This window comes from Etheostoma spectabile, chromosome 1, assembly GCF_008692095.1.
Source record: "Etheostoma spectabile isolate EspeVRDwgs_2016 chromosome 1, UIUC_Espe_1.0, whole genome shotgun sequence".
Classification (NCBI taxonomy): domain Eukaryota; kingdom Metazoa; phylum Chordata; class Actinopteri; order Perciformes; family Percidae; genus Etheostoma; species Etheostoma spectabile.
Window position 1 is genome coordinate 10,402,787 of NC_045733.1, and position 15,156 is coordinate 10,417,942.

Sequence of the window (15,156 nt, forward strand, 5' to 3'; positions counted from 1 at the left end):
AGATGGGTCAGATTTTACAGACAGTGGCGATCAGGAACCGTTTAAGTCATAATAAAGTTAAACCCTGTTCAATAGGGACATAACAAACAAACTCAAAGCACACAAATAGTCTGAAATGTATATAAAACAACTGCAGTATAGTCCTTATAAAAATGTACAGCATGAATAAAAGAAAAGAAAAGGGCATGTGGTGACAGGTATCAACAGAATATATTAAATCATCTCTCATTTTTACCATCGGACCAGCAAAACAAGCCTGATGAGACATTGTTCTAAACGTCTTACCACATTTTGGCACAATCCTTTGAATGGAAATGTTATGTGGGAAATAATATATATATATATATATATATATATATATATATATATATATATATATATTATATATATAGATAGGCTATAATTCCTGTCAAATTGTGTTGTAACTAGGGCTGGGCAATAGAGAGAAAATCAGATATTACATAATTCTTGATCCAAATTGTAGTGTTGACAACTGATGCTTTGACAAAATATCTTCGCACTTAGATTTAAGATAAATAATCTTCATTAGTGTGAATATAATGACTAATTGAGAAAAAGGCAAATAGTAGAACAGCTAGAACAGTCTGGTAAGTTCAGAAAATCACACCAATTTACTGTAAGATAACATTTAAAACCAGGAAAAGACAACACTTATGTCATATCACGATATTGCAATATCCAAAATCGAAGACGATATCTAGTCTCATATCACGATATCAATACAGTATCGATATATTGCCCAGCCCTAGTTGCAACAAATGCATTTAGGCCTGAATGTATTTCTTATTTTAAATTTGAAAACAAATGTTCCCAAAATGTAGCTCGTATTGTGATTGGAAATGCATTTCAACTACACTGTATTAAAGTGGCCTTTACCCCCCTCTCATTTTAAGTATAGATTTTCATATGCACATTTTATTCTAACATTGTTTGTTTCCATATGTGACATATGATGTGCTTTTTTGCAGAGATCATTGTCTGGTCCGAGCGAACAGTTCTCGCAGCCATGGTGAATCCTCGTAGAGGCGAGGGTCACCCAGATACTCTGAGGTCCTCTTGTACAAATAGTAGTACAACACAGAAGCTGTGAACAGAAAAAAATATGTGAGGTTTTATCAACAACAACAAAAACATACAAAAAAATGCACTTGTTTCCACATTTTAAATTAATTTCAAGTTGCTCGGAGTGAGATAGTCCCGTAGAACAACATGTAATTATGGATACAAACTGATGACTTGCTTTATTACAGGTTTTGACATATCAGCCTTCATAGCTGGTATGTCAATACCAATTTTTAACTAACAGAGCATGGGCAGCATGAAAATATACATAAATATTTCTTGTTGAATCTTTAATATGCCACTTTAGTTGTTCTGTTGGAAAATCAAGAATCTTTATTTCATAGAACCATGCTAATGTTTTGTCTGTTCAAAACAATAACTACAAATCATGCATTACTTTTCCTCACTTAAAGCTGCATCCACTTTCAATCTTGTCATGAAAATCAAATTGCAAAAACTTGACTCTCTTCATTTAGGTAAATCATTACACTAAATTACTCCAGTTATTGTCTGAAACCAGTCTCTATTACCAGGAAAATAACTTAACATTTAAAATATAACTGCACACAATGGTGAGCAATGTCATTTGTGTGAACAAATATATCAATAGCCCTTTTTAGTTGGTCATAATCCATCAGCCATCTCCAAGTGAGTGGCTCCTATGTCATGACTTTGAACAATGATTCAGGTTACTTGAGAGATAACATGCGATTGTACAGAGACATAGAAATGCCCACCACGTTCCATCGTTTCGTTTTTATTTCACACGTCATCACTGTACATTCAAACACAATTCCATGAGGCACAACAATCATATACAGGACGCATGAAATGGGAACCCCAAATAAGCTACTAAAAGCTTTTCAGAGGGGGCCCGAAAACAAACACACAACAACCAACACACCTCCAAAACTCAACAGTGTCTTAAGAAAGGTTGATAATGAGAGAGATTGTGTGGAGATGCAACAATGAATGACACACTGAGTTACCGTCTGGGTGGGTCTAAAGTGGCAAACAGAACACAGAGAAATAAAACATGGCTACAGTCCGATCTCATACTTAATAAGGGATCACCTGCAGGGAAGAACAACGACTAGACAGTAAATCCTTTTATCCACTTATGAGCTTATACATGTAGGAAAATTACACCCACAAGGCGATGTGAGATTGCTGCCTGCGAGGAGGGACTAGCACACTCTGAGAACACTATGAGCTTTCTGTCAGTGAAACAGAGCGTGAAGAGTGATGATCACACTGAAATGCCATGTCCTTCTATTTGATCATTCTTTTTTTGTAAAAAGAGAGAGATGTGCGTAGCGGTTCAGAGGTCTGAAACCAGGTTACATAAAAGCAGTTCATGCACAAGGGTGTGATTCGTAAGGTGGCGTAGTTACGGCAAACTATGGGTAAGAGGTAAAGGGAGAGCTAAAAAGCTGGGGGAAATGATGGTACAGTTTACTTACCCTTCAAATACAAATTATGTTTAATCTTTGTACTAAAAAGCGGCATTCACTCTCTTAAATATTAAGTAAAATTTCTGCTCTGAGGGAAAATTCCTATTTCTTTTCAGCTGAGAGAAAACACTAAGCTCTCACTGTCACTCATAGTTTCCTGGAACTCTTGCTCTCTGAGCATGTCTCACATCTGAGATATAATTCATACCAATAGTACCACCTTGATTGCTTCTCAGGTTTCATTTACATGTAAATTCAAATCAAACTCATGGAATATGCAGTGATAAATTGTATCTCAGTTTTTCTAAAAGAAGACCTATTTTTGACATTATGAACAAAGCTCTAGAGACAACAGTAAACACATTTGGTTGGCATTAAAAACAATGTATTAACAAGTCATCTTACCGACTCTTTGGAACACAAACAGCACCTGAAGGCCATCTGTCCAAATAAATCTGTTGATATTTAGCCAACGCAGATTCTGGAAAGAATAAAACATTGATGTCATTTGGTCTATTTGGTTCGTAAAGTAGTAAACAAAGTGACATTCATAAGGACTTGCATTTGTGTGCAGGCAGCACGTACCATAAGCCAGGAATGGAGTATGATACTGAAGGTCAAGTAGAGAGCAGAGAGAATTAGCAGGGCTCTAAATCGCTCCAGCAATATGGCGACCAGGCCGACCCTGAACACGTAGGTGTTAAACAGCATCAACAGAATGATGATCAGGTTAAACAGGATTGCAATGTCCTGGATACTGTTGAGGAAAAGCATACAGGAAAATAAAAGCCACGAGAGAAGGATTTGTGTGACCATTGGAAACAAAAAGGCTTACTGTCGTTGTACAGTGCTATTTAAAATCATTCCAGCATCCCAAATGACTCGGTATAGACAATTAAAGCCTTCTAATTTGACTTTTTTTTTTTTTTTTCCTCGGGCCTGAGATGATGTTTGGCTGCTGAAACAACGAGGGAACTCTTACTTACATGAAAAGCACCAGCTGGACAGCCGGTTCAGTCCTCAGCAGCTCGCTGAAGGAGTTAACAAACAGGTCGAAGGAGAGCAGGCTGAGCTGGATCAGTAACACCAGAGAGTAGTTACTGGGGTGGAGCGTCTCCGGCCCGAAGGCTGGGCGCCCGGGCGCACTGTGGTGGTTCCACGATGGATCCAAGGCTGCACTGCACTCGCACACGCGTTACATAGAAACATCAATCCACTCACTACAGTCCTGACAGGTTGGGGGTGTCAGTGAGGCGTTCAAATGGCTCCACTCTGAAGTGTGATTGAAACATTAGGGCTCCATTTTCTGTTCAAATTCGTCATGTTTACTTGGGGGAAATTAGGGTCCTTTCAAAATGGGAAACAGAGTCGGGTATTGGGATGAGCTGCGTGGAAATCACAGATGTCAACATGTCACAAGCTGATTTTTCAGGCTCCGACATAAACGTGTTCAGTGGTGTGGTAAAGCATCCACCAATGTATCCGCCAATTTATAACCAAAGTAAATCCACCAGAGACTCTGTGGAAAGAGAGACACGAGAGACACATTAGTATATAGACACAGTATTTACTGTACTCTGTAGATTTACGTGAACTTGACATGTACGGGAATGTTGTTATTTTCATACCAAACGTTAAAGAAAATTGCTAAATGAGTCCATATAACTTCCTCATGTTGACACTTCTCTAAGAGTGTTGGTTGTTGTATACTGTGATGGAACTTTAAACGTGTTTTAACTTATTAACACTAACAACAGACAACATTAACAACAGACAAGAAAACAAACAAAAAACAACAATACTAATATATAGATATAAATATGATATAAATATATATATATATATATATATAATAACAAAAAGATGTAGGCTGATGCATGAGCTTATTACACCTACCCATTTTACATGAAATTATATTCTTTCATGCAAAAATGAAAGTTACACTAATTTGTTCACATAAATTATATATATATACATATATATATATACATATATATATATATATATATAAATATAAATATATATATCCATCCACACTTCAGCCTCTACGCTTAAGGAAATAGTCTCTCTGAAAACTGTGTTTTCTGTGAATAATCCAGAGTGACACTGATTCTGGGAAGATGTTTTTATACAGAGGGCGCCTAAATGAAAATCTATCCATCCCTCAAAACCTGAACAAAGAAAAACTATCTGCACAGATAGATGCCAATAAAGGCCAGTGACAGACTGTTTTTCTTTAATAATTTAGGTAAACCAAAACCTTTAAGCACAACTAAAGATTACCTTAAATAATGCTTTGCAAATACCCAGATATAGCTAGTCACATTTCAAACACACAAGACAAGCACCAACACTGATTAAGATTAAATGAAATTACAGCTAATTCTACACCAGGACATTGAAGCGTTAAATTGTTACCGTTACGTAAGAAGCAGCTTCTCTTTCAAAGGAGCATTCTTTTTTGATGGTGTAACGATATCCTCAAAATACAGAAAAGAAACAAACATCCTTTGGGTAACGTGTCATCCATTTCATCAAAACAGACAATTTCTTCACTTGCTTGTTGTAGATTAAGGAAACAGGTCCTCCTACGGTTGTTGCCACTGGGGCAGCAGTCTCTGCCTTGACTCCTTATGACACAGGATCCCTATCCAACATGGCTCCCTCCCGCTGTCACCAGGTGGATCCTCTTATTACCCCCATATTTTTAGCTTGGCATGGCCGTGGCAGGTGTGAGGAAGATTAGGACTACGACTAAACAGTGGAGCTTTGACCAGAAGACTACTCGAAAGCTGTCCCACTGAGATTGTGGGTTAACAGAACTACTAGCTCCTTGGCCACAAAAAAACAACAACCCAAAACTGGACAACCAGTAAAAACTAAGGGAAAATAATACTGTGTTAAAAGTTGAAACATCTTGTCCAAGGTTTTTCCAGTGATATAAATCCACATTGGAGACTCAATTTATGCTCTCTCTTTTTAATAAAATGTAGGCTAATCAAAAATAGATCCGTTTTTTGTGAGATATTTAGTCTCCCTTTGACGAATAGTGGCTTAATTTAAAGCCTTCGTTGTTGTTCAAGTGCTCCCATCTTGATGTTCTTAGTACCATTTAATCTTCTTAGGAAACTCCCTAACAGCTTGTTGCTTTAGACAGAAGTGATACATCCTCCCTTTTCCTATTTCAGAACCACTACTACCACCATACTGCTGCCATGACATTAAAAGTGTATGCACCTGTACACTGGTGATTTCAGAGGCTGGAGTAGGATCTGTCCAGATGACGCACACGGCCACTAACAACTCACTTGTGCATTGCAGATGCTTATGTGTGTGGTTGTGGTGTGGTGTGGTGTGTGTGTGTGTGTGTGTGTCCCACCTCTTTAATAATCAGGCACAAGATTTTTTTCAAGACATTTTGGTTACGTTGTTTGGATGCACCTTCAATTAAAAATTGTACTGTGAAATGTTTCTTATCTCTTTACTGTGGGCAAAATGTTTCACTTCTGTATGTGCTACTTATTTATTTTGATTTTTTAAAATCAAACATCTCTTTACGTTTAAGCAACCAATTAACAATTTTTTCACCGTCACATTTCCATCCAAGATTACAGTAATGCTTAGGATAAGGATATTTGGAATTCAGCCAGAGACAACACTGTCATCTAGTGGTGAATGTACATAACCACACACACACACACACACACAGAACTGAAAGACTGGCAGGTCATTCAGAATCAAGACATTGTCAGAAACAGGCATAGTAACATTAAACAAGCATAACTGTTGTTCTTTACTGACTATTCAACAGTCATAAGATAAATGTTGAGTCTTCTGTTTTTCTATAGCTTTCTCAGGGAAAAACTAAGTGGGCTTACAGTATTAACCTCCAGTAGCAACCATGAAAGAGGGAGGTTCATATCCACTGGTGGGAAGAACAGTACATTAACTGTACGAGGTACTTTGACTATGAGTATTCCTTTTCGCTACTTATACTCTATGTAGGATGGGACGTGTTGACCTCAACTGGGGAGGTAATGAGCGGTGGAAGGAGAACTTTGAGGAACTCCTAAATCCACTGACAGCCCTCTGTGGTAGAGGCAGAGCTGGAGGATGATGGGATTGTCGTCATCCATGGTGGAGTCGCTGAGGTAGTCAAACAACTCCCAGGCAAAGCCCAGGATTGATGATCCGTCCAGAAATGCTGAAAGCTCTGGGTGTGGAGGGGCTGTCTTGGTTGACACGCCTATTCAACATTGCGTGGAAGTCTGGGACGGTGCCTAAGGAGTGGCAGACCGGGTGGTGGTTCCCCTCTTCAAAAAAGGAGGCCAGAGGGTGTGTGCCAATTACAGGGGTATCGCACTTCTCAGCCTCCCTGGTAAAGTCTACTCCAAGGTGCTGGAAAGGAGGGTTCGGCCGATAGTCGAACCTCGGATTGAAGAGGAACAATGCGGATTCCGTCCTGGCAGTGGAACAACGGATCAGATCTTCACTCTCGCAAGGATCTTGGAGGGGGCCTGGGAGTATGCCCAACCAGTCTACATGTGTTTTGTGGATCTGGAGAAGGCGTATGACCGGGTCCCCCGTGAGAAATTGTGGGAGGTGCTGCGGGAGTATGGGGTGAGGGGTTCCCTTCTCAGGGCCATCCAATCTCTGTATGACCAAAGCGAGAGCTGTGTCCGGGTTCTCGGCAGTAAGTCGGACTCGTTCCAGGTGAGGGTTGGCCTCCGCCAGGGCTGCGCTTTGTCACCAATCCTGGCTCGGGATCTCATCTCTGCTTTTTGCAGATGATGTGGTCCTGATGGCGTCATTGGTCTGTGACCTTCAGCACTCAGTGGATCGGTTCGCAGCCGAGTGTGAAGCGGCTGGGATGAGGATCAGCACCTCTAAATCTGAGGCCATGGTTCTCAGCAGGAAACCGATGGACTGCTTTCTCCGGTTAGGGAGTGAGGCCTTACCCCAAGTGAAGGAGTTTAAGTACCTTGGGGTCTTGTTCGCGAGTGAGGAGACCATGGAGCGTGAGATTGGTTGGAGAATCGGAGCAGCCGGTGCGGTATTACATTCTGTTTATCGGACCGTTGTGACGAAAAGAGAGCTGAGCCAGAAGCCAAAGCTCTCGATCTACCGGACAATTTTTGTTCCTACCCTCATCTATGGTCATGAAGGCTGGGTCATGACTGAAAGAACGAGATCAAGGGTACAAGCCGCTGAAATGGGTTTCCTCAGGAGGGTGGCTGGCGTCTCCCTTAGAGATAGGGTGAGAAGCTCAGTCATCCGAGAGGAGCTCGGAGTAGAGCCGCTGCTCCTTCGCGTTGAAAGGAGCCAGTTGAGGTGGTTCGGGCATCTGGTAAGGATGCCTCCTGGGCGCCTCCCTAGGGAGGTGTTCCAGGCACGTCCAGCTGGGAGGAGGCCTCGGGGAAGACCCAGGACTAGGTGGAGAGATTACATCTCCAACCTGGCCTGGGAACGCCTCGGGATCCCCCAGTCGGAGCTGGTTGATGTGGCTCGGGAAAGGGAAGTTTGGGGTCCCCTACTGGAGCTGCTGCCCCCGCGACCCGATACCGGATAAGCGGCTGAAGATGGATGGATGGATGGATTAATACTTCTACTGCGCTGCAAGAGGCAAATATTGCACTTTTTACTCCACTACATTTATTGGATCATTTTTACACAATACAAAATACAATCACACATAAATGATAATGTATTATCCTGGGTGAAGATAAGACAGTATAAGACATTAGTAAATCACAAGCTCAACCCCCAGAAGTTTATTAAGTAATTCAAATTAGCACAACCTCTACCAGCTGCAACACCAACGTGATGCAGCCATTAATTGCAGTGGTGATGGTGTGGGGATATGACACATGCCTTTGGAGAGGGAGACCTGGGTTTGATTCCCAATTTAACCAACGTGTCCCTGAGCAAGGCACTTGACCCCTAGTTGCTCCAGAGCCATGCAACCTCTGATATATAGCAATTGTAAGTCGCTTTAGATAAAAGTGTCAGCTAAATGACATGTAAAGTAATGAATCGATATTGATAGTTTATTAGAATACACATTCTTCATAATGATTACTTTTACTTTTGGTACACAGTATATTTTGATACTTTTGTAGGCCACTTAAGTAAAATAAATGCAGATTGTATAGTTGTAACATAGTATTTTTACAATGTCATATTGCTACGTTTACTAAAATAAGTAAAATATCTGAGTAGCCTACTTCTCCCACCACTGTCCATATGGCAGCCTTTTGGAAATGTTCTAGCTTAAATTCAATAGAAATGTTAATTTCTAGAAGCATGACACATCTGTGGGCTACCAGGCTAATGCTGATGGTGTGGATAAAAAGCGTCAATCAATATAACTGTGATTTGAAGATTCTTACAATAAACATAAATATCTCCTCTGTATGTTTGCATCCCAGAAGCATTTCCCCAGGATAGAGAAAAACACACCAAGAAACAAGGTGGCCCCACAGAGAGGGTGGCCCCGGCCGGCGGGGTGGAGTCAGCAGCAGCAGCTTCAGTGCGTGAGCTCAGCACTTTGATTTCTGTTCCTCCCTATTCCGCTATCGGAGAGACCTTTATCTGGGGAACGTGGAATGAAAACAGACAACATATAGCAATAGTACCTACACGCTGCGTCGCTTTATATCGATAGAAGAGCAAATATACGAAAGGTAAGTGAAAGCAGGAAGTGGTCGGAGAGTTGTTAGCTCCACACTCTGGTGTCGCATTGAGCACACAAGGCAGGTTTCTCGTCTTTTTACGATACAGGCGAAACATTTGCCAGTTTCCTATCAAAGCTCTGTTACTAGACATGTTTTTACCATATTGTCGGCCACTTTTTAAAGTAGACCTTCTTGATAAAATAGGTGTTTTTTTACCCCCCACAGCAGCCCGGACGTCAGTGAAAGCTTTAGCGTTAGCTCACACCGGGCGAAGAGATGCGCTGTGACGTCAGTTGAAAACCACCGAGAAAACTGTGATTTTAATCTTTGTGTTTAACATTAGTCCTGAAGCTAGCTAGATTAATAGGCTACATAATGGAGCTTACCCTTCGTTATAACACGTTTTATATGTAGCTAGATATTGTGAACTCAAACACGTTACAAACCCCACAAGAGGACGTTACTTTCTAGTGGTTTTACAGCTGAGACGTAGCGTTACGACAGTTTGTAATTAAAATGTTTAAGCTAGCTAGCTAACTTTTCCTTGGACTCAGTGCTGGCTAGCTAGCAAACCTAGGTAGTAATATTCTCGCTAAAAACAGTTTTAGTATTTTCACTCATAAGACTGTTAATATTGAATTTAATATATAATTCTGTTTTTACTGTAAGTTTTACATAGCAGCTGTTCAAACAACCTGTTCTTTTCAATCAGCTAAAAGCCACAGGTGTGATTAACATAGCTTGCTAGCATCCAACGTGACTCATTCAATACGTTTTTAACATTAGTTTGTCATTAGATGACTTGGTTTCCTTTTTTTTAAATAATTTTGTAGCTTCCTATCTGTTCCTGTCAGTTATGTATTCAAATCCAAACATGTACATGTAGGTTTAGCGTCAAAATCATATATATAAAAATTGTCAAGTCAAAATATATTTGAGAATGAAATGGAATTTTTTGTTTTTGTTAATCAGAATATATTGAAATGACCTTAACTAGGGCTTCAACTAACAATTGGTAAATACAAATTACTCTGTGGATTATTTTCTTGATGTAGCCTGATCGTTTAATAGAAGATAATAAACATGTCCATCGCAGTTCCCCAGAGTCCAAGATCACGTCTTCAGATGTTTATTAATTGTGTCCAACAAACACTCCAAAGCACCAGCTGCTTCTGGTGATGTTTTATTTGAAACCTAATTTAGACAACTACTCATCGGTCAGTTCTAATAACATATAAAATTAACAATGACAACTTGTTGATAAAAATCTGCGTTTTTGTTAAATATATGTCTCCACAATAAACCTTCAACATCTATAGCACTTAAAAACATTTATTTGCTTATAAATACAGATAAAAAAAAAAAAAATCCTGGACCTGTTCCAAGTATTTCCCCACTGAAAACTCTGAGGGTAGATGAGACAGCCATAATCTTACTCAGTGGTATATGGTGAGTGTGTCAGACAGGAGACATATCTGGGCTTTATTTAACAGCCAACCGTCTTGTTGCATGTGCCCCTGGGTAAAGATACCAGGACCTGCAATAAACTAAAGATAATAAGATGCATAATTGAGGAATTCTATTGTTCTTCAATGCTAAACCCTCCATGCAGAAGGGGTATTTTATCTGTAGTATGTTTCCAAACATTTTAAACCTCTGTCTTGACTCAGCTGTATCCTAAAAAAGTAAAACAAAGAGTTGTCTAAGAATTATTGTTTGAATTTAATTAGCAAGATCACGCTAAGTGGTCTCACTGTAACAGATGGTCAGCAGACAGAGGATAGACCTACTCACTCATCCGTGCAGCGCACTCAACTGAATTGATAGTAGAAGTAGTAGATGTGGGGGTGGGGGTGCAGACGGGAGAGTCAGGAGGGGAAGAAGAGTAGGATAAGAAGCAGTCAGAGGAGGGCGAGTCTGAGCTTGACTGGCAAGTGAGCCAAGAACATTGTGGGGTTAAAAAAAAAAAGCATGGGAGACAGGGGGAATGAAGGTTATATGAAGGCAGCAAGTAGCAAGTGTTCTATGACGGGATCTTTAAATATTGCAATCTTCAAACTCAAGAGTGGTGTTTGGTATTTGTTGTGGTGAAAACACTGTCAAATTTGAATACAGTGTAAATTACTGTGGTTTAAATACATAGATTGTTAGGATAAGCTTTAGTCTGTTTTCATTTACTGCTTAAAAACCCAATGAGTGACATTTTTAACAATTCAGTGTAAGTACAGGTTAATAGCTTAAGCTGACACTTGTACTATGAAACACACCCTGCTTAATACATATTGCTGTTAAAAGTAGACGTCTTTGCTGAAGCCTTAGATGTTGGTTCCAGGCACCAAGGAAGCGGGTGGTTATAATTTCCAGCCTCTCAGCTCCTACTCAGTGCTTAGTCATGGATCTCTCTGCATACACGTGTAATAACTCAGCTCACTGATTCTGCCTACACTGCTGATCTAATGCATACGCCGCCATGTTCTGCATTAGCGCTGTAGCATCTCATTTGTTAAAGGTGCCCTGCCACACAAAACTGTTTTTACCTGCATTTTAAAAATATGTTCGGTCCATATGTGTTTGTTATGTTGTGAATGTGAAAATGAACTGCTACCTCCTCTGTCAGCTCTAGCCACTGAAAAGAAATAAGAGGAGAAATCAGGCCAATTACAACAGCTGGTCAGGCTGACGTCATGTTGCCTGAGCTCATTACTATTCATGAGCTTGCCCAGCTGCGGTGGGTAAAGGATACTGATAGCCAGGCTCTCATTGGCCAGCTGTTAGCCAATCAGAATCAAGCAGCTTATCTCAATGAATAATAATGAGAACTGCCACAAATCGAGGTGAGTCTTCTTGCAAGCTTTCTATACCACGCTAGAATGGCTTGAAACAAGGTAACCAGGTAGAACTTCAGACATTACTACAAAGTAATGAAATACATGTGGTAGGGCTGCTCGATTTTGGGAAAAATCATAATCACGATTATTTTGGTCAATATTGAAATCACGATTATGTAACACATTATTTCACATGACTTTGTAAACGTGTTGCATTTATTAAAAAGACACCTTTCAACAATTCTTAAAACATTGAACATTTATTGTAGGCTACTTTTTGAACTATTAAAATGAATATAAATTTCAAATCAAAGTATAAAAGTATTTATTCCCTGTATTTCCTTCCACAATCTCTTTAAAACAGTAGGCAACATTTTGGCAAAATATAAACAAATTCCAGCAACTCAATCCACGAATATAAAAGGCTGGCCCATCATCAGGCCCCAGCATTAACAGCAAATAAGTTAACTATTAGCGCATGTCTTTAGCTAGATAATAGGCAACAGACTCGGTTATTATTTTGTGCCTTTCCGAATTCAACGGATAAGGAGTTGCGCTGTACAGTGTGTTTGTTAGGGATGTCTGGGTTACGGAGGATGTTGAGGAAGTTGATTGCCGTTTCTGTTTCTTTATTAAATTGTCATAGGTCACTCTGTGTTTAATTTTCAAGTGGTTAAACAAATTCGTGGTGTTCCTTTACTTGCAGCCACTACCATGTAGCAAATCTTGCACGTAGCATGTTTCTGCTCGTCGGATTCCTCGAAGCCAAACTGTTCCCAGACAGTGGAGTTGGTTTTGCCTTTTTTGCTTACCAAACGCTGCTGTGGCTGCCCTCCTTCTGCCATCTTTACTCTCGCTAAGTTTTTAAATTCTGCAAGTAATATGCACGCGACCTGCCTCCCTGACAGTGTAGGCTGAAAGCGTTGGCTTCGGGAGGGGCGGATGTGCGCATGACGTGTGTGCGCGCGCGCCATTCAGAACACACGAGGAAATTACAAAACAGAACAAAATAATGGCAAAATAATCGTTTTTACTCGATTGTACTATTTTGGTAATCGTTGGGAGCCGAAATTGAAACCGAAACCGAAATTCAATTAATTGCACAGCCCTAACATGTGGCAGGGCACCTTCATTAAAAAAGAAAAAAAAAGCTCACCATAAAAAGGATAGGTTGGCTTTTATTTTAAAGCTGTGATTCTATATCCTCACTGCCAGCTACTAGAAGCTACTAGCATGCATTGTACTCTAAGAGTTGTTTCATGTGGCCATGGAATCATTGGGACATCATTCATGTTACAGCTGCAGCAATTAGTCAGTCAACGGACGATCTGTCTGCAACCATTCTCCTAATTGATTAAGTTGAAGTTACTTTTAAAGCAATATTGCCAAATATTCTCTGGTATCAGCTGCTCACATATGGGAGTTTGCTGCTCGTCTGTCCTATGACAGTACATTAAAAATATTAAATCGAGAAAATTGATTTGATTGCAGCCCTAATTCAAATTGATCTTCTCAATTTTATGTCCTTCAACAAGCTAGTAGGCTAAGCCTTTTAATACAACCCGTTATCTCTAAAATCTGGGGTGTTTATTTTACTTTTTAAAGTAGGACTGGGTATCAAAAAAAACATTTTTTGCTCAAATTCTCACTCTTGTTTTGTACAGTTTTTGAACGTATTCTTTGATTTTTGTTGAGCTGATTTAGCAAGTTTTAGTCCACTAAAAATGACTCCTACTGTTTGTAATTGTCATAACTGACCTAAAATCTGCTGTCTTTTGCAGCATGGGGGTCTACGAGGAGAAAAAGGAAACATGTGGAACCATCTGCCTGAAATACCTCCTGTTTAGTTTCAACTTTCTCTTTTGGGTAAGTTTCCATTCTGGCGTAGTAAACCCTGCACAAGGGATTCAAGTGCTTGTGTTTGTCTAAAGTGCTTCTTAAACATCTGCATGCTTTCCAAAATGCAGGCTTGGGGGTGCATGTGTTAAGCAGTGTTTGGACAAGAAAACAAAGGAGAACTATAATATGATTAACCAAACTCATCGTGAGCCTGCATCACGCTTCACGTGAAGTCTGAGTCTTTCTGTAAAAGTCATTGTAAACCTTCAGTTTTCTTAACGCTCCCCTTTGCGATTCACTGCTATATGTTATAAGGCTTGCCTAAGCTTGGAACAGATCGTGCAGTGTTATAAAAAGCCTGATATCGGCCGATAATATTGGCCCGCCGACATATTGGTCAAGCTCTAGTTCTGATGCTGTCCACTCTGCTAAAACCCAATGAAAACAAATCAGTTTAACTGATGTGTTGAAGAAGCCAGGGGCATCAACACAGACGTCTTAATTATTTATCAAAGCCCTAAACAGGCCAAGAGTAGAAGCAATTCAGAGAACACATCCAGCCCTACTCCTAACAAAGATAAGGAGAGGATATTTCATAAATATTATAAATAGTATATTTCTAAACAAAAGGGCAGTAAAACACATGCATGCAATATGCCCTTGAATCAACATGAAAACATGCTTTTTTACATGGCATAAATATGGAGAATTAGCTGATAAAACTCTTTCTGAACCCTCCAACAATGGCTTTTTTTGTCCCGGCAGCAGATGCATGCCTGCTGCTATTTCAGTTCATGGAATCAAAGCCAAGTTGCAAACCTTTACCGAGGACACAGAGGATGCATTCAAAGCCTAATTCCCCCAAAACATTCCAGTATCAAGAATGTGGCGTTCCAGGAGGAAAGCACTACAAAAAACTGATTTCACCAACATTCGGATGCTCTGTGTGAAATAAGAGTCAAACATCAGCACGGCAGCAGAAAAAGGAAGAGTGTGTCTCTCGTTCTCGGTGTGAAATCACACACACAGCTCTGCCCGTATGTGATCGTCATCTGTCTGCCAAAGCATCAGATCTCTCTCCAACAGGCAGACAAACAATACGGAACCTTTTCAGTGCCAGATAGGGCTGCTCGATTATGGAAAAAATATAATCACGATTATTTCGGTCAATATTGAAATCACGATAATTTAACATGATTACTCGTTGACTTCAGAAAAGATGTTGCAATTATTGAACTTAAAAATCAGTGGAAAAAGTTAAATAAATCGACAGTAAAA

The 15,156-nt window shown here is 40.0% G+C and overlaps 2 protein-coding genes across 2 annotated transcripts in view; one reads left to right on the forward strand and one right to left on the reverse strand.

Moving 5' to 3' along the window:
* Nucleotides 1-979: 979 nt before the first annotated feature.
* Nucleotides 980-5,352, reverse strand: LOC116690633 (transmembrane protein 138). The gene is made up of 5 exons (XM_032517748.1): nt 4,956-5,352; nt 3,524-4,056; nt 3,123-3,294; nt 2,943-3,018; nt 980-1,105 (listed from the first exon to the last, which is right to left on the reverse strand). The coding sequence occupies exons 3-5, from the start codon at nt 3,246-3,248 to the stop codon at nt 993-995; spliced, it is 315 nt and encodes a 104-aa protein (XP_032373639.1). The 5' UTR covers nt 3,249-3,294; nt 3,524-4,056; nt 4,956-5,352; the 3' UTR covers nt 980-992.
* A 3,687-nt stretch (nt 5,353-9,039) lies between these two features.
* LOC116690549 (CD151 antigen) overlaps nt 9,040-15,156 on the forward strand; it is a 30,398-nt gene continuing 24,281 nt past the window's right edge. The window contains exons 1-2 of the mRNA XM_032517640.1: nt 9,040-9,220; nt 13,821-13,905. Coding sequence (XP_032373531.1) covers nt 13,822-13,905 — 84 coding nt within the window. The 5' untranslated portion in view covers nt 9,040-9,220; nt 13,821. The remainder of the gene's footprint in view (nt 9,221-13,820; nt 13,906-15,156) is intronic.

What these genes read in the sequence shown, in the direction of transcription:
- LOC116690633 (XM_032517748.1), bottom strand. Translation starts at nt 3,248, where the DNA reads ATGCTGTTTAACACCTACGTGTTCAGGGTCGGCCTGGTCGCCATATTG. An exon ending in TACTCCATTCCTGGCTTATG is followed by an intron (nt 3,019 to 3,122) that starts GTACGTGCTGCC and finishes TATTCTTTCCAG; the next exon opens with AATCTGCGTTGGCTAAATAT. An exon ending in GTTTGTGTTCCAAAGAGTCG is followed by an intron (nt 1,106 to 2,942) that starts GTAAGATGACTT and finishes TTCTGTTCACAG; the next exon opens with CTTCTGTGTTGTACTACTAT.